The sequence below is a fragment of the Vigna unguiculata genome, chromosome 3 (assembly GCF_037176805.1).
Source record: "Vigna unguiculata cultivar grain cowpea cultivar isolate G323 ecotype 2 chromosome 3, ASM3717680v1, whole genome shotgun sequence".
Taxonomy (NCBI): Eukaryota; Viridiplantae; Streptophyta; class Magnoliopsida; order Fabales; family Fabaceae; genus Vigna; species Vigna unguiculata.
In genome coordinates, this window is record NC_140794.1 from 45,702,031 (window position 1) to 45,721,707 (window position 19,677).

Below are 19,677 nucleotides of genomic sequence, written 5' to 3' on the forward strand. Positions count from 1 at the left end.
TCTTAAAAAAAAATAACTATAATTTTTCTATATTTTAGTTAATTTCTTAAAAACTGAATTACTATGCAACATTTAAAATATTAGAAGAGGTGACAAAATATTTACACAATCACTCGTTACATATTATTGAAGTCAGTCTTTCTTAGGTGCATTTCTAATGGTTTATCAGTATTAGAAAAATTTAATCACATATGTAAAATAATTTTAAGAAAGATGTTATTTTAGCCATTTTGAGAAATCCGTGTCCCTTGTTGGTCTTGGTTCATTTTCATAACAGCATCAAGAGCAGTGAAACTCGCAATTCGCAAGTAAACAGTAACAGACGCAGCAGCTCTTGAAGTGGATCCGATCCGATGGAAGAGTACCCGGAAGAGGTGCGCACTCCGCCGGTGACGTTGGTGTCTTTGGTGGGGTGCCCGGAGTTCCAAACCCTCATCTCTACCCACTTCTTGTCAGCGCAGCCTCCCATCAACACCCTCGCCCTCCCCGACGTCTCCAAAATCATCCATCTCTTCAACAACAAAAAGGACCCGGATCCAACTGCCACGTCACCCTCGCCCGTCCTTCCCGGCATCCTCAAACGCGATTGGCTCCTCAAACACCGCACCAAATCCCCCGCTCTCCTCGCCGCTCTCTTCCCCTCACACCACCTCACCGGTGACCCCGCTCAGTGGCTCCAACTCTGCTCCGATCTCGATTCCATCAAGTACTCTCTCTCTCTCTCTCTCTCACACACACACACACACAGTTCTTTTATTCGTTCATAAATAGTAGCTTTATCTTCTGTTGTTCCCATTCAGGGCTTTGATTCGCGGGAAGAGCATCAAGTTCGCGGTGGTTGTCGTGGTGAGCAGCAATGCAGATGAGATCAGCGAAGATAGGATGATTGCCTTGCGGAAGCGCGCGGAGGTAGATGCCAAATATGTCATCGTTTTGAACCCTAACGACACTGCCAATCTCAAAGTCTCTCTTCACAGGCACGTGCAATGCACTTACTCTACATTTTTCTGGAAATTCTGTCGATTTTCTCTTTTGACGCTGTCGTTTCTGGGTGTAGGCTGGCGAGTACGTTTTCTGAATTGGCCGTCGCGTATTATAGAGAAGAAGGGAGAAGGATTAAGCACCGGATAGAGAAGAAGAATGCTAACTCGGTTGAGTTGATTGTTCGCTACTGTTTCAAAGTAAGAACACTTTTTTTCCTCTTCTCGTTTTTTTTTTTTTTTTCTGTTTTTGAAGTAACCAAGGTTTTAAAAATGTCTGCCAACGCCTTGAGGTCAAGGTTTTGGGGTTTGTGTGATTGCATCACAGTACAACCGCAATTGCGCCGACATTTGTCTGCAATTTTCTGCAACATAGAAAGACTGGGATGAAATTGTGACTGTAATATAAATTTAAACATTAAATATAACGGCTTTCAAGAAAAAGAAAAGGTAGAAATGAAAGGTGGAATTACATTTTTCTTTGACTTTCTTGTGCCATTTACTGTATGGGAACTTCTATGAATTTTTATATTATGTGTTTTTATATAAAAAATGTGCATTATTTATCTAGATGCCATGAATTGCTAGGTTGCTGTATATGCAGAATTTCGAAGTGACTGGACAGAAGCATTGAAATTTTATGAGGAGGCCTATCATACGCTGCGAGAGGTGCGTGGAGTTGTTTTAGTGGAGTTGTTTTAGTGGAGTCGTTTTAATGTGTTTTCTTTATTTAATTTGGTTTCACCATTTAGAGATCATGATATTGAAAATGCTATTATTAGCGCTGTATGCCTTCCTTACGTCTATTGGTTGAACTAATGAAAGAAAGCGTATCACTGTCCCTAATATTTTGCTCTCATAAGTCAGAGCCTTGTTAATAGCAATGTTTTACATCCTCCAAGCGCATTAATTGCAACTAATTTTATAGTTGTACATATGTTTAACTGACTCAATTCTACTTATTTTGTTTTTACTTTGTCTTGGACGGACACAAACTCTTATATTTGGATTCAAGTGCATGTGTTCTATCTTCTACATATTTGTGTGCTTACTAGATATATATTTGTACAAAGCCAAGTTTTATAACATGTGTTTTCTGTTTGTATTATACTACAGATTGTTGGGGTGACAACAAGGTTGCCAGCAATACAACGCTTAGTTGAGATAAAAACTATATCTGAACAATTATATTTCAAAATATCAACCTTGTTACTGCACAGTGGGAAGGTTGCAGAAGCAGTGGGGTGGTTTCGCCAGCATAAGAATGCATATAAAAGGCTTGTTGGTGCACCAGAAGGAATATTTCTTCACTGGGAGTGGATGAGTAGGCAGTTTTTGGTATTTGGTGAATTGTTGGAGACAAGTTCAAAAATAACTCAAGGCTCACCTATCCTTAGTACTTTATCCAAACCTATGTCTGAATGGGAATATTATCCCGCCTATTACTACCAAGTGAGCACATCTCTTTAACTATCTTGTATGTTGAGAAAGGGAAATGACTTTACCACTTCTGTTTGCTCTATACCCTCTAAAAGAGGCATTCTTCTATCATATTTCTAATCAATGTAATACCTATTAACACACCTCTCAGGCCGTAGATTGGCTTCTAGAACATGAAATTTGTAGGAATGGACATTTGCAGGGACTCCAACATTAAGACTGGATAAACTTTGCCATCATACTAGAAATAGACTAGGCCCAACTTATCTCCTAAAGCTAGGAATGTTCAAATCATATTTGAAGTTTTTTTGTGTTATTCTTTGTGTGAAACATCTTAACAATTATTCTGTGGACTTCCCCGTTCTTGTAATTGAAATATCTTCATATTTTATCCATTTTCTCATTACAGCCTTTCTTTCTTCTCCCTACATCGCAAAATTATCTTAAGTAAATTTGTAGGTCTTATTAGTACCTGCTACATCCTACTTTCTCTTGATTCATCCCCTCACCACTACAACAGTCTGACCTTTGTTGCATTTATTTGTCATTTACATCTACTCTAGGGTATCAATCCTTTTTCCTCAATGTTTTGTAGCTTTTAGTTATGATAACTGACTCTTTACTTGGCAGTGGTTGCCTCCTAGGAAAGAAACTGTCAAGCCATGCGTTGAAACATTTATCTAGTTACCTTGTTTAGGCATACTGGTTTGATTTTTTGTTCACATATGGTAAATGAGTGCAAGCTTTGATGCAATGGTAGGTTTCTAGCTTGTGACTTTGAGGTCATGGATTCAAACAACTTCTCTCTTTGGGTTCAAATGTAGGAAATAACTCCTCTGTTGTGGTAAGATTTATACGTCTACCCTTCCCAGAACTCTTTCAGTGTGACCCTAATGCACTTGGTCAGTCTTTTTGATTGTGGTGTTATATTGTTTAAAGATTTACATTGAAAATGACTATCCAAACCATCAATTTCCATGAGTGCTTCAGTCTCATTTAGTTTTGATCATTGATGCTTCTGGGATTATATTGACTGAGAGTCATCTTAGCTTCAGCTTCTCTCATTCTGCATGCCTAGTGCCTATCTTGAGTCTACTTTGATTCACATGAATTTGAACCTTTATCAATCTCTCGGATTCAATAGATATTCTAGGTGGGTTTGGTAAATCAAATATGTCATAGTTTTATGACTTGCTTTTTGATTTGTTTCTCAGTGTGACTAGGTCTCTATTAATGCTTCCATTCCATTTATTTAATTCATTTATGCTTGCTTCAAGGCTTAATGTTAGTGAAACATTATGGTTATGTTTGGTGCAAAATATGGGAAGGACAAGGAAATGTTGTCATGAAATCCGAAAATATGGGGAAGGGAAACGATGGATCATATCATAACTAATTCTTCAAAATGTTCAATAGTTATGTTTCTGTCTGCCTCCAATTTGTGGGGGATGCTGGAGGAGAAACTGTTGTATAGTTATATCCTTTTTGATGCTTCTAACTTTCATTGTCAATATAGAACTTGAATATATGTTTATTAAAAGGGAGAAACTAATGACATGGATTATAGTTAATCTTTTCTTAACTCTACCTTTTCCTTCACTTTCTTTTTCTTTTCTTTCCCTCCCTGGCCCCCACTTAATTTATATTTGGAATTGTTATTGCATTTGACTCTATTCACAATTATCAACCTTCAAATCAGTAGTTTGGTGCCCTTCATAACTTGTAACTGTCTGTGAGTGTCGTTTCCGCTATTGGTAGTACTTGTTTGCTCACATATTTATGTGTTTGCAATGTGTTTATGTATGTTGTATCAGAATCTAATGATTTATCATAATCTATTCGTGCATGCAAAGTTGTTTTGTGAATCAGTTCATGTGTATCTATTATATAGACTTCCCTGGGTAATTGTATTCATCTCCTTGAAACAGTTAGCAGCTCACTACTTGAGCGAGAAGAGATCAGCGCTGGAGCTTGCAATCTCAATGTCAGAAACTAGCAATGAGAATGATAGTGTTGTTGAGTCTGTTGTTCCTTCAGTGTATGTGGGTCAATTTGCCCGATTACTTGAGCATGGAGATAATGTTGATATGCTACCGTAAGTCTTAATTGAGTGGTAAATAATTTCATATTTTGATATCTATCTTGTAAACTATTGTTTTCATTTGGATTTACAGTCTCAGTGATGAAGAATACATCTGCTATGCCATCTCTGAAGGAAAAAGGTTTCGAGACTCACTTGAAATTATAGCGCTTCTTAAAAAAGCATATGAATCCTACAGCAGTAATAAAATTCTGAGGATGAGCTCTTTTTGTGGGTTCCAGATGGCCAGAGAATATTTTTCTGAAGCTGACATCAGTAATGCAAAACAAATTTTTGATACTATAGCAACCCTATACAGAAAAGAGGGTTGGGTAACTTTATTATGGGATGTCTTGGGTTACCTGCGAGAATGCTCTAGGAAAAATGGTGCTATTAAAGATTTTGTGGAGTATTCCCTTGAAATGGCTGCTTTGCCAGTATCATCTGATACTGGTGTCCGGCGAGACACTGGTCCAGCTGGTGCTGCAAATTTACTGCAAAGAGAAATTGTACACAATGAGGTTTTTGAGCTTGTCAGTGGAGCTTCAGGATTGGCAACAAATGAACACCAAAGTAATTTGAAGATCTCAACAGATGAATCACTTCAGCTTGAGGTTGATCTTGTCAGTCCTCTTAGGTTGGTGATGCTGGCATCAGTTGCTTTCCATGAACAGTCAATCAAGCCTGGGTCATCAACCTTGATTACAGTATCACTTCTTTCGCACTTACCCCTTACTGTTGAGATTGATGGATTAGAAATCCAATTCAACCAATCAAAGTGCAATTTCTTTGTTACAAATGGCCAAAAGCCTCGGTCAGTAGAAGTTAGTGATGGTATTCAACATCATCGAACAGAGACAGCACCATCACTTTCCCTTGAATCAAACAAATGGCTAAGGTTGACCTATGATATCCAAAGTGGTAAGTCGGATACTCTTTGATGAAATTTATTTTCCTATTAGCTGTTAGGTTCAGTGCGCCTATTGTTTCTATAAGCAAATAACCTAGGCTGGTACGTTTCAAATGTTCTATATTATCTGATATCCCCTGCCTTGGTATCTTGTCATCCATAATTTATGTTGTTTATGATGCTATCTCCGGCTAACACTGGGCTGAAATTTCATTTATAAATCTTGCAGAAGCTGTTATATGTCTTTCAAAATTGGTATGGATTTATCAGAGTGGTCTTTCAATAAGATCTGTCCATTATATTATCAATGGTTCTATAGTAGAGTAGTATGTGTACTGTTGGTATGCCTCATTTATTTCCACCTTGCACATACATATCTTTTACCATTAGAAGTATTGCTCTGTAGCTATTTTAAGCTGAATGTGATTTGGGTTCATTATATGGTTTCCAGATCAAAGTGGAAAACTTGAATGCCTATCTGTTACTGCAAAAATTGGATCACACTTGTCAATCTGCTGTAGAGCTGAAAGCCCTGCTTCTCTGGATAGTTTACCTCTTTGGACATCGGAGAATTCTGTACAAACTGTTCCAATAAAGGATCCTATTCTTGTGTTATCTGGTCAGAAGTACACCCAAGTTGAAGAACAAGACCCACAAGTAGATCTGCATCTTGGTGCCTCAAGTCCTGCATTGGTGGGAGAAGTTTTCTTGGTACCTGTAACATTGGTTTCTAAAGGACACGATGTCTACTCAGGTGAATTGAAGATAAATCTCGTGGATGTGAAGGGGGGTGGCTTGTTTAGTCCAAGGGACAATGAGCCATATGCTTTGGATAGTCATCATGTTCAGCTGCTTGGTATATCTGGACCGGAAGGAGAAGATGATTCTCACTTAGATTCTGACAAAATAAAGAAAATACAGCAATCATTTGGATTAATTTCCGTTCCCATTATTAAAAATGGGGATTCCTGGTCATGCAAATTAGAAATCAAGTGGCACCGACCTAAACCAATTATGCTATATGTATCTTTGGGTTATACTCCTTACCATAATGAATTAAATACACAGACAGTCCATGTTCACAAGCACTTGCAAATTGAAGGGCACAATGCTATTGTTCTTAACCATCATTATTTGATGCCATTCAGACGAGACCCATTGCTACTCTCTAAGAGCAAGCAAGCCTCAGGGTCTAATCATTCAGAATCACTTCCTTTGAATCAAAAGAATGTGCTCATTGTTAGCGCTAAAAACTGCACTGAGTTGCCGTTAAGGTTGAAGTCCATGCGCATAGAAGTAGAGGATGATGCCGAAAGGACGTGTTCTATTCAACATGGAAGCGAGGAGTTTGCAAATCCCGCACTTCTTGTTCCTGGGGAAGTGTTCAAGAAGGTTTTCTCAGTCAGTTCCAATATGAACATTTCTAAGCTCAGTGTCGGAACTGTGTGTTTGAAATGGAGGAGAGACCTTGGGATTGAAGAGAAATGTGCTTCTACTTCAACAGTATCTTGGGTTATGACTAAACAAAAGCTGCCAGATGTGAACTTGGAGTTACCTCCATTGATTGTTAGTTTTGAATGCCCCCCTTATGCCGTCGTAGGAGATCCCTTTACGTATTATATTAGAATTTCGAACCAGACACAATTACTGCAAGAAATCAAATACTCACTTGGGGACGCACAGAGTTTTGTATTATCCGGATATCACAATGATACTATATATGTTCTTCCAAAATCTGAGCACATTCTCAGTTACAAACTTGTCCCACTTGTCTCAGGCATGCAACAGTTACCTAAATTTTCTATGACTTCAGTGAGATATTCAGCAGCATACCAGCCTTCAAATTCTTCCAATTCTCTTTTTATTTTCCCTTCCAAGCCTCATTTCAAGGCTGCAGTCTCAAGTAACTCTCGGATGCAGTCAGTAGTTAACGAATAGATCTTGTAAACCGTTAATTATTATTCAATTTTTCCCCTTTATTGTTAGCTTTTCCCCAAGTTTGGGGGTGGGGTGAACTACATATTTTACATGAAAAAGCTGTCTACATTGGTCTGTTTTAGTTTCCTTTTTACTGGTTTAGGATACATATCTTATTCATTAGCTTAACACTACAGCAGTATACTTTTTGATTGTATAATATTCTAATCGATTTTGATTAAATATTTTGACGTTGGCTTTTTTGTAAAGCATACCCTAAATTTCTTTGTTTTGCTGGTCTCCATGATGAAGTATGGAACATGTTCTCATATATTTAACATTTACACTTTATGAATATTTTAAGGCAGAATATTGACACTTACCTCTTCGGTTTTCTTTCCACCCTGTGACATAATGACCATCACATTGAAGATTACACATTTACTACTGTATATGTCCGTTTTTAGGATCTATTGTTTTTTTTGTATTCGTGTTTTTAACATGCTTCGACCACATCTAAGATTACGTGTGTTGTGATGCTAGCTCAAAAAGTAATGCCTGCGGTGGTGAATGTGATTCTCTTCTAAGTGTAGCATTCTACAATCAAGTAAGGAGTTTTGATGTGGTGGAAAAAGTGGAATGAGCTTACTTTATAGAAACTCCCTCTGCATATATTTAGGCGGGGGCTTCTTCTTGGACCTCCAAACACTTGTACCCCTAAAATAATTTTAAATTTCCATTTTAGCTCTAAGTTAAAAGTAACTATATTTTTACTTTTTGTAACTGATTCACCTCCAAATTATTTTTCCAATGGACATTGATATCCGATGTCTTGTTTTATTCTACGGACGTTGATATCCAATATTTTATATTTTTGAAGTTTTTATCCATTACGAATGTCAACATCCGGTATTATGTATTTTTTTTTCATCTACGAATATTGACATTTGGTATTTGATTTTGTATACGGATGTCGACATTCGATACATTATTTTTTTTAATCTTTTTCTCGTTAGGGATATTGTATTATATTTTTAGTTAAATTATCCTTTTGGTCCTTCTATTTATCATGAAATTTCATTTTGATCTTCACGTTTTTCGTTGTCTCAATTTGGTCCTCATTTTCTTAAAAATGACTCAATTTGGTTCTCACCGTTAACTTTGACCAGACGGTGTTAAAGTCAATGTCACATGTCAATTTTTGGTTTTTTTGAATTTTTTTAATAATTTTTGAATTCTTTTTGAATTTTTTTTGAATTTTTTGATTTTTTTTTGAATTTTTTTTTGACACGTGTCATTACACTGTTGTGCCACGTGTCAAAGTGACCCAATTTGGTCCCTATATTTGTTTTTAGTTTCAATTTAGTCTCAATTTTTATAAAAATGAAACAATATTGTCCCTCCTTAGATTGAGACTTAATTTAATCTTTGTATACAACTTATGATGATATTCTTAATAAAATTGACATCTTTATTAAATATTTATAGAAATATTTTTAAATATTTTTTTTTAGTTTTATTATTAAAAAAAGTTAAACCCCAAACTTAACTTCAAAAATTAACAATTTTGTCATCATATATAAAGACATCAAGTGTATCATATTATACAAACTTGATAAAGATTAAAAATCAAATAACTTGTCACACATAAATTTAGGACCAAAATGAAATTTCATGACATATTTTAAGAATAAAATAAATACTAATACATATTAATGTATATAATTTTTTTATGTAATATATTGAAAGTAAATAATATAAAGATAAATTAAATTAAAACAATTAATTTTTAATCAAAGAAATAAAAAGGAAAGTAAAAGAAATATATATATATATATATATATATATATATATATATATATATATATATATATATACTGATTTTGAGATCTGTTTTAACACTATTCTATATCATTATCGAAAATGACCGATTGCATTAAATTTCTTAAAATAAAGATCAAATTAAAATAAATAAAAAATAGAAACCAATTTTACTGCGAAAATGAACATTAATGATATAATTTAACTGATTTCACATCTTTATTTTCGTAGTTTTTGTAAGACAAATAAATTCCGTCTTAGTTTAACCGATTTAAAACCAAATTGTATATGTCAAATTAATACAATTTTCCATTGAATGAAGTAACTAGATCAGTCGCGACTCCAGTTCCTCGGTAAACCAATCAAACCAACAGAAACAATTTCTTTGGATCACCTGTAACTAGGGATGTCAAAAAAATCCGTACCTGTGGGTATTCACGGATAAAACCCGCAACGGGTAGAAAATGGATATTAGAAATGGATACTCGCTACCCACGAGTACGGGTATTTTTGATACCCGCGTGTTAACGGGGCGAGGACGGGTATCATAGTATCCGTATCCGTCAATACCCGTATCCGCTAAACTTTAATTCACAAAAATACCCTAATATATATATATATATATATATATATATATATGTATATGTATATATACATATACATATATATATGTATATATATATATATATGTATATGTATATATATATATATATATATATATATATGTATATATATATATATATATACATATACATATATATATATATACATATATATATATATGTATATATACATATACATATATATATATATATACATATATATATATATATATATATATATTAGTAAAAACCATTCTGAGTCTTCATTCAGTAATGGTGCTCAGATTCCACATCGGAGTATATTACTTACAAATACAGTGGAGGCATTGATGTGTCTCCAAGACTGGTTATGGACCAACATGGAAGGTAATGAAATTAACACTTTTACTTAGATATTTTAATTAAGTGTTTGTTAGAAATTTTTAATGAACTTCTTATGTTTTTAGGCTCTTCTAGATTAAAATTGGACACATGAAACTTTATACAATGTTGCAAAAGGTGGACATTGATGAAGTTAGTAATTTATTTAATATTTCATTCAAAAATAAACTACAATATAAATTGTTAGTGATTTTTTATTTGTTTGTTTTTCAGGAATCAATCGAAGAAAGTGAGTTTGTTTATCTAAGTACCAGTTATGATCAAATATTTGTTTTTTTAAATATTTATGTAAATACCCGCGGGTACCCGTGGATACCCGCGAATATGAAAAAAATAGACGGGTACCCGCATAACAGATACCCGACGGATATGGATACGGGTACGGGGCAAATATTTATCCAGCGGATAGGATACGGGGGAGGTACTACCCGTATCCTACCCATCCCGTTGACATCCCTACCTGTAACCTATCATAAAAAATTGTTTTTATCCCTAAATTAAATTATAAAATATTTAATTTTTATATTTTATGAAGATAATGTAAAATCAAACAAATAAACATGTAAAATATTTATCAAATGTCAAACAAAATTTCATATAAACTTTAATATAACTTTCATATACCATTTGTAAAAAATGATATTTTATAATAATTTTATGAAAGTTATATATTTTTTAATCCCTAAATTTAAATATAAAAATTAAAATTCATTCATATCTCATACTTTAATACATTTTTACCTCAAATTTAACAAATAAATGAATATAAACTTTCAGCATTTACACCATTTACAATATTTAACACATTTCAACTCAAATGTTAACTTTTAATAATTTAAAAAATTATATCTATTTAAAAATCAAATTATATCAAAATTTGAAATAATTATTATTTTTTTTAATTTTAGATCCATGTTTAAAAACTAAAAATATATTTAACTTTTTCATGAAATAGAAGACTAAATACTTTGTAATTTAAATTAAAAACTAAAAATATTGTTTCATAAATCTTGGAATAACTGTATTTCATGCGGCACATAATCATTAACATACATTACAATTACACGATAGCAGGGGACGAATCCCAAAACTTGGCTGCACCTACTACTCACTTTAACACAACCAGATAAATACAAAAATGATGATATATGACCCCTTCGTATCTTTTCACTATGCTATACTGTGAAGAATTACTTCAAAGAACGGTTATAATTCCAACTTTTTTTTTCCTTTGAAGCAACTCCCTCATTGTATTGGATACAACTCCAAATTTTATAGAGACTCTGGACTAGTGGAAGGCCTGATTCTTGCTGGCATTCGCATACCATATTTCAAAGAACTTTTGGGCGTAATGGACATTTTGTTCAAGTCAGGATTGAAATCAAGATCTTCAACGGTGACCACCATATCATCATCATCAATAATCTCTTCTGTATTCCTGCCAACAAAATCATCATCTGATACTTCACTATCATTATCACTTACTTCGTCAATGTCATCATCGTACGTAGTTCTGACTTTGGACCAGCGAACAAAATGTGGTCTTATGTAGCTAGTGACATGGGAATAATCAGCATAAGCATAATAATTAACTAGAGAAACTGTTGAGATCAAATCAGATAAATTCAGGTGAATAAACCAACCTTTCACTTTTCTTCAACAAACATGGATCAAATGGAAAGAACATGTCGAGTCTATCCATCCCGCCATAAGCCTTGGAAAGATCAGACTCCAGCACATCATTGAAAACAAATGAGTCTGATGCCATGAAAAGTTGAGCAGCCTTTGCCTGTCTGAGAAACTCAACTACTACAGTAGGCAAACAAACCTGGTAGATAAATTCATATCAATCTTTAAAGTTTTGTTTAAGACAGGAAGCGCAATGTATATCAACCATATTAGATTGCTCATTTTATTATTTTCTTGTACAAATGTTTATTGGGAAATTTACCAAAAGAGATTCAGTTATTCCAGATCATTTTATACACAAAATCCTATCACACGTTTATCATTAAAAACCTGACCATGAAAACTAACAAGTCCCTCACCTTCAACGGACTCAATTTATGTTTCCAGATTGCCTCCATGGGCATATTAAGTAGCTGCAATTTAAGCCTAGGAATGTCCATCAAAGATCTCAAGCGAAAACACAGAATATACATGATGGCCTGCACACACCAAAAAAGACATAATGAGGAAAAAAATGATAGTGGCTATAACATGAAAAGGCATCACCTTTACAATCCCCCCAACAAAAGGTCAAATGTGATAAGACTCACCTGGCACCCTGAATAAAAAACTTGATGTGCTCGTGGGTTCATATCAAAATCACGTAATTTGCAATAAGCATAGCACCAATCAACCAAGCTGAAATCCCAACAAAAGCCCATAAAATCAATTTATAACAGTTTGTTTATTTGACTACGAAAGAAAAAAAAAAAAAAACTTATTTGGTCATAAATGAACATTGGATACTAAGGATGTTTTGAAACCTTTGTATGATGGTAGTGACCATTGCAGCAGAAAGGAACTTAGCACGAGACAGATAACTAGCAAGATAAGCAACAGCACTCATCCTGCAACCAAAAAACACAAAACCAGTGTCATGTGTTCTTTGAATATGATTATAAGAAAACATTTACAGTTTAATATATACTATTTTATGCACCACAATATTGATTGATTACCAAGATGCGATAAAATGAAAGAACACATTAAGACAGTAAAAACTAGTTCTGCCAACTTTCACAGCCGCATACTTAAGCCTCATTCCAACTATGTAGTTCATCATTAAGCATGGTGGATTCGGTGGATTTAATTTTTTTTACACAAAAAAGTACCTTGTAATAGGGGGATTAACATCACAACTAAACACATCTGCAAGAACCATGGCATATTTCACACCACAACCTTCAGGGTCCAATGCACACGCATAGAACATCACAAACTGGAACAAATATAGGGCATTAATGAGAACACAATTCTCAGAAATAGTGCAACCAAGAAACATAAGACAGGTTAGAAACAGTAATGATTAAACAGAAGTACCTGGGTAAATTTTGAGTTGTATGCATTCAATACAGTTCTCTGAAATGAAGGTAGTAGAATATCGAATACCTAACCAAAGATAACAAAGAAGAATATTACGATGAACTCGTTTGATGCACTCTTTGAATATGCAGTGTGTGCCCTGATGTGCACTGCGTGTGTAATTTTATAGATGGCCATACCTCAGCCAAACGGCCACTACTTTGACAGGATTCAAGGTGCAAGAAAGCCAGCACTATTAGACTATCTAACTTTTGAACAACCAGGTTGCCTTGCAAATTTTTCCTATTTAACATCTCTGACTGAGATTGTAAAATGAAGCCAATAAACTCATAAGACAACATATTAGGAGTGAACAACTAAACAACTTTACAACACAAATAAAAAACATAATGGACATAAATAAGGCAAGCAATAAAGAGCCGAAGATAGGAATAAAAGATTTTTCCCCTTCAAGCAATCTACTTAAATTGGCTTTATTTTTTGAGCTAACCAAATAAACTCAGCTCAGTCATTTTAATTTTCTTATAAATATTCCATCATTAAACCACAACATGAATTTCAAATAAATAATAACAAGCATACCATACTATCAAAATTCTCATCCTCGTCTGTAAATTTACAAATGTCTTCTAACTCCATATCAAATATGCCTCTGGTATCTTCTTGCAAGATTCCATCCCATCCAATTTCCACCTACAACTAGTAAAAAAACTATAAGAAAGGCCAAACAACCCAGCTTTTCTTTGACAAAAATGTTCATCAGTTTAACTTACATCCAACTCTAGCAACCTATCCACAAGAGCAGGCAGCATCGTAGAACCAACAGTTTCTCCAACTGCACCACTCTCCAGCTTTAACATATTCTCAACATACATGACAGTCTCCTACAGGCAACAAAAATGTGAACCCTGATGAAAAAGATGTTAAAAATTTTTGACTGATAAGTTAGGACTACACGACCTCTCCATAGTCTATATCAACAAAATTAATGTGCTTCTACATAATATTTTGAAATAAAAAATGCACACTAAAGAGTAAACCAAAATAATTCAAGGACAATGATACAAAGTCTTCATACAACCTAAATAATTCATAACGCAAAAGTGAACAGTGCCCTTAAGCTAGCCATATATGCAAACAAGGTAAAAATCGTGAACATTTCGTATACAGAATGCAAAATTGACAACAAAAAAATGTATAATGACCAATTGGCATCAATCCAATAGATAAATCATCACATAATAGTAAAACACATCAAATTCACTTAGTATCCTCTAGAGAAAATAGTATGAACTCACAGGTTCATTACTAAAGACACTAGGCATATTCTGGACAACTATAGGAGAAAGTCGCAAGGGTGCAAGAGGCACCAAATCAGCTATATCTTTCAAAGCCGCATGCACCCGAGACAGAACTTTATTTTTCCTATCAATTCCATTCTCCTGTTTTAGAGAATCAAAGATGTAAAAAGGCGGCACAAAATGTTTCACAAGCATTTCCAAACACCAATCAATGTATTTTCCATTGGAAGCAGCCTGCAGAAAAATAAAAAAGTGTCAAATTAACAAAAATTCACAATTAGCTCTGTAATTACAAATATCCAATGGGGATGGAAAAAATTCATGTACCAAAGATACAATGAGTTCCAGAAGTGCATCCATAACCTCAGTTCCATAATTCCAGAGGCTCATTCTTGAAACCTGAACAAAAGTTCCATCAAAATCAATCATATCTACAAATCATCCCCCATGTAGGAAGTAATTTGAAGTCCCAAACACATCACAAAAGACTGCAATAGAATCTTACAGCAAAGAGAAGGGATTCGTGATGAAATGAATCTATAAAGGACACTGCTCCAGAAAGTGCCTTCAAAGTTGTCTGCAGCATTATGATGTAACATTACAAAACTTGATTAGCATAATGGCTTTAGATTTAAGCCATAAAAAATATACAAGAAAATTTCACTGTCATGATCATTAAATCAATAACCTACCACAAGTACCGCAACCTCATCAGGACTAAGATTCTTCTTTGGGTGCAAATAACCAACGAGCTCATCATAATTCTCTCTATCACCCTGAGCCACAGCAATCCAGCTTTTATTTCCTTTCAGTAGAAAGATAAAAATTGAATCGAAAGGAATATGTTATATGTTTCTGTTGTTCCTTATCCACAATTTTTTCTGTTCTGTTGGACATGTTAAGGAATAAGCTGTTAGTGTAAGGTTAGTTGACTTTTTTTTTCTCGTTTCTGTTTTGCTATCTTAATTAGGAGTGTTAGAATGTGAAATAGGTAAATACTTTCTAGGGAGTCTGTTGTAGAGCTAAGTCTATAAAACTTGGCCTCTTCCATTTGTCAAGGATGCATAATTAGGCATGGATAATACAAAATAATGTTCAGTCATTTAAAATTTTGCTTCTTATGTATGTGAATTAACATCTAGTATCAAAGCCAGTTGGGATTTCTAGCAGAGGGAAGCAACAGATTCAGCCATGGCATTGAACAACTTCATGCAACCTGCAATTCCAAAATGGAATTGGCATTATGATTGTTTGGCAATTCTTTAGGTTGAAAGAATGTTGGAATCTTATAGTTCCAAGGATTCCCAAACGTACACTCGATGCTGTATTTGACAGAGAATGAGAAGAAAACTATGGAGGATCTTAAGTTGAAAGATCTCAAGGAAAAAAATTATTTGTTTCAAGCAATTAATCAAGTTGTGTTTGAAACAATTTTAAAGGAAACGTCTAAGGAGATTTTAGATTCTTTGAAACAGAAATACTAGGGCACCACCAGAGTAAAGCGAGCAAAGCACTAGACCCTACAACATGACAAGGAGATTTTACAAATGAAGAATCCGTTAATGATTATTTTGCTCTAACTCTTACAATAGCAAACAAGATGAGGACGTACAATGAACAAATGTTTGATCTTAACGTGGACGAAAAGTTAAGAATCTCATAATTTGGATTCCATATGTAGATGAGCTATTGGTACACGAGCAACAAATGAATGGTCCTAAGTCACATAAAGAGCAAGCATTGATAGTTGCACAAGATGAGACAAGTACTAGACGAGGCCGACAAAAGGATGTGTCTCGATGTAGAGCTCCACAAGGAAGAGGTAGACAATCAGGGGACAAAGCTATAATGGAGTGTTATTACTGCCATGAATCACAAGGCAGCAAAGCATATTATGTTGAAACTAGTGAGGAAACAGTGTCATTCATGGCACAACTTTCAATGGACAAAAAACCAGATGCCCAAGACATGTGGTTCATTGATTGGGGTTATCACAATCACATGACATTAGAAAGAAAGGGTTCTCTTACTTTTTTTTCTAATAATTGGGGAAAATGACTCTTTTCACAATGTTGACTAGGAAGGGGATTGTCAATCTTTTGATTAATGGAGTTATTCATTTGGTTGGTGAAGCATTCTTTCATGCCTGAGTTATTCGCTCGAAAAAGCTTTCTCCTAAATTCCTTGGTTCATATTAGATCTTGAGAAGGATTGGACCAGCGACTTATGAGATTACCTTACCTCCTCAGTTGGCTAATATTCACTAAGTTTTCCATGTCTCCCAACCGAGGAAATATACACCTGACCCATCTCATGTGCTAGAGGTTGAGGATGTGCATGTTAGAGAGAATCTCTTAGTGGAAATGCAGCCAGTTGGTATAGAGGACGGCCAAACCAAACAGTTTCGAGAAAAAATCCATCAATCTAGTCAAGATTGTCTGGGATAGGAGGACAGGTGACTCTACGTGAGAGCTAGAGGATGATATAAGAGAGTCACTAGAGGAGGATATGAGAGTCATATCCACATCTGATCTCTGATAAGTCTCAATTTTCAAAGTCTCAATTTTTGTTGTTGGAGAGAATGTAAAACCCACTTTTATTTCAGGATTATAGGCCCAACTTTAGTAAAAAGGACCCAAGTCAACCCACTTGTTTTCTCATTTCACAAAACCTTTCAATTTTCCCGCTCTATCTTCTTCTCTCTACTCTTCACAACTACTGTTCCTTCCCACTCTAATAGAGTTGCAACTATTTCATGAGACAAAGGCTAAATCTCGGACCTCAGCTTCGTACTCCACTAATCAAACCGAACATTTTGTTCCTCCATCTTCTTAGTCCGTTTTGGGGTTGAGGTATTCCTCTCCACCTAGGGCTCTCTCCTCTCCTCATCAAGAGAAGTAACCGTTTCGAGGCAAAGAAAGCTAGGATTTGTAAATTTTTTGAAAAAACTTGTCTGTTTTTGGTTTTGATTCATGTTTAAATGTCTGGTTGAGTTGATGTTTGTGTTTGTATAGGAATGAACTACGTGTGGTTTGATATGGATTTCTGAGTTTGCATGCGAGAGCAAGTGAGAAACTTACTATTCTTGTCCAAGCAAGCAGCCCTCGCCTAAGCAAGAACCACAGAAACTCACCCTTGCCTCTGTTCGAGTTGTCGTCCAGGCGAGAAATTTCAATTTTGAGCGAAGAGCAATCTTGCTCACGCGATAAGGTCTCGCTTAAGCGAGAATTTGCAAAATCTAACGATACCCATTGTTTGAGCTCTCGTCCAAACGAGAATGTCTAGTTTAAGCGAGAGAACTTCTTTTGCTTAAGCAAAGACTTCTAGCTTGAGCGAAACTGGTGCAGAGACGTGTTTCATTACTTGATTTCTACTGTGATTTGTTGTTTTACTTCTCGAGAGTATAATGTATGATGTTGTACATGTATGATGTGGTGTTTTGGGACTGTATTTTATGTTATTGACATGAGATGATAATGTTCCAAGACAATATGTGGACTTGGTGTGGAAATGTCATGGAGAAATCCCTTTTCATTGTAAAGTAATGTGTAGTGACTGAAGGGGTAAGGCTGCATCCTAACATTCTAATAAATCTATCATACTCATATAGAGTAGTATGATTTATGTAATGAGAGTAGTAGGAGTGGACAAAACTTTATGTTTGATAGAGTGAAAACCCATTAACACAAGTGGAATCCAGAGGTCACCACAAGTGGAATCCGGTGAATCCGATTCGGATTTTATTACATTATCCTTTATTGGTTGTGTAGTTTAGACATTTGTTATTGCTCTTTCGAGCACCTTTTGAACAACTGTCATTATGTAATTGGTATACGCATGTTCTGTTTTATTATAATATGTGATATTTTATTTATTATAAATTCCTATTAAATGGGATGTCCACATATGATCGGTAGCAAATATAGTCACAAAACTATCTGGGTATGCTTGATAATTCTGAGATAAACTACTGCAAACAGCACACGTTGAGGAATTGTTGACTGAGTGAAAAAATTCTGTTTTTCATTATCAGCAATTTTTTTATTCTGTTAACCATGTTTGTGAATAACCTGTTAGTGTATGGTAGTTGACTTTTTTTTTTCTAGTTTCTGTTTTGCTATCAACATTTAGAAGTGTTGTTAGGATGTGAAATACCTAAATACTTTATAGGTAGGAGTCTGTTCTAGAGCAAAGTCTACAACACTTGGTCTCTTCCATTTGTCAAGGATGCATAATTAAGCACGGATAGTACAAAATAATATTCAGTCATTTCAAATTGTTTTTCAAATTGTTCTTTGTATGTGAGTTAACAAGCTTACCGTTGTGACAGCAACAAGTAGACCTTTGAAGTGACTAACTAGCTGCGAATCACTGTAACCCCCTTTCTCCATTACGGGAAATTCTTCCTTGTTACTTACCCGAACCCCCACCATGCTCTTCCAAAACCCCAAACAGAAACCCTAACAGACCTACCACAAAAACGAAAAAAAAAAAAGGTAATCCCAAAATAGCATAAACTCACGGCGCTTAGAATAAATTAAAAACCACAAAACGCAAATATAAAAGAAGCGGAGAACGCTTACAGAAGCGCGTTGGCAACGCTGAGAAAAAAAAAATCGAAGCTCTGTTAACTACAGGTGTGGTAGCAAACGACGGCGTTGCGAAAAAGGAAGGAAGCGCGTGGAAAACGGTTAATGACGCAGCGTTGGCTGCTGCTACCTCTTCCTAGTGAAGAGTTTGGCAATTGCGGCTACGAAGAGGGAACCGCAACAGGGCTTGGAGAGAAGAGAAGCTCGAGTTTATATACGCATCCCTTCCTTTACTTTTCAGCCCAAGTTGGGCTTTCGTGAATACTATTGGGCCGATGTACAAACATGCAGAGAAAACGTTTTTGTATTTATTTGTTTACTTTTACATTTTAATTAATTTTAATTTGTGCATTACATGGAATAAATGTATATTTTATACCATTAATAAACGGTTTTAAATATATACATTATATATAATAAATGATAGTTTTGAACATATAAATTCTAATTTAGATTTATGTACATTAGGAGGTGGTTAGACAAACTAGATAGTATAAAATGCACCTCCCAAACTTTAACTCTGAATGTAAACAGCGATCATGCTTCAAACAAAACAGCCACCTAAAAAAATTGTTAGATGGATCAATGGTGGCATGCCATATTTT

At 34.9% G+C, this 19,677-nt stretch overlaps 2 protein-coding genes across 3 annotated transcripts; one reads left to right on the forward strand and one right to left on the reverse strand.

Moving 5' to 3' along the window:
* Positions 1–243: 243 nt before the first annotated feature.
* On the forward strand, positions 244–7,570 carry LOC114177658 (trafficking protein particle complex subunit-like protein). Its single transcript, XM_028063096.2, has 8 exons — positions 244–706; positions 801–977; positions 1,058–1,181; positions 1,569–1,649; positions 2,097–2,432; positions 4,349–4,515; positions 4,595–5,421; positions 5,862–7,570. Exons 1-8 carry the CDS (start codon positions 354–356, stop codon positions 7,346–7,348), a joined length of 3,552 nt encoding a protein of 1,183 aa, XP_027918897.1. The 5' UTR covers positions 244–353; the 3' UTR covers positions 7,349–7,570.
* Positions 7,571–11,105: 3,535 nt separating this feature from the next.
* Positions 11,106–19,248, reverse strand: LOC114178451 (uncharacterized). Of its 2 annotated transcripts, none has more exons than XM_028064369.2 (16): positions 19,067–19,248; positions 18,803–18,952; positions 15,176–15,259; positions 14,989–15,060; positions 14,811–14,882; positions 14,481–14,717; positions 13,956–14,066; positions 13,765–13,875; positions 13,362–13,481; positions 13,180–13,248; positions 12,972–13,078; positions 12,624–12,707; positions 12,411–12,498; positions 12,180–12,299; positions 11,775–11,959; positions 11,106–11,569 (listed from the first exon to the last, which is right to left on the reverse strand). In XM_028064369.2, exons 2-16 carry the CDS (start codon positions 18,914–18,916, stop codon positions 11,404–11,406), a joined length of 1,740 nt encoding a protein of 579 aa, XP_027920170.2. In that variant the 5' UTR covers positions 18,917–18,952; positions 19,067–19,248; the 3' UTR covers positions 11,106–11,403. The 2 variants fall into 2 exon arrangements, with proteins under 2 accessions (XP_027920170.2, XP_027920169.2); XM_028064368.2 differs by having other exon boundaries at positions 11,106–11,683.
* Positions 19,249–19,677: the final 429 nt, after the last annotated feature.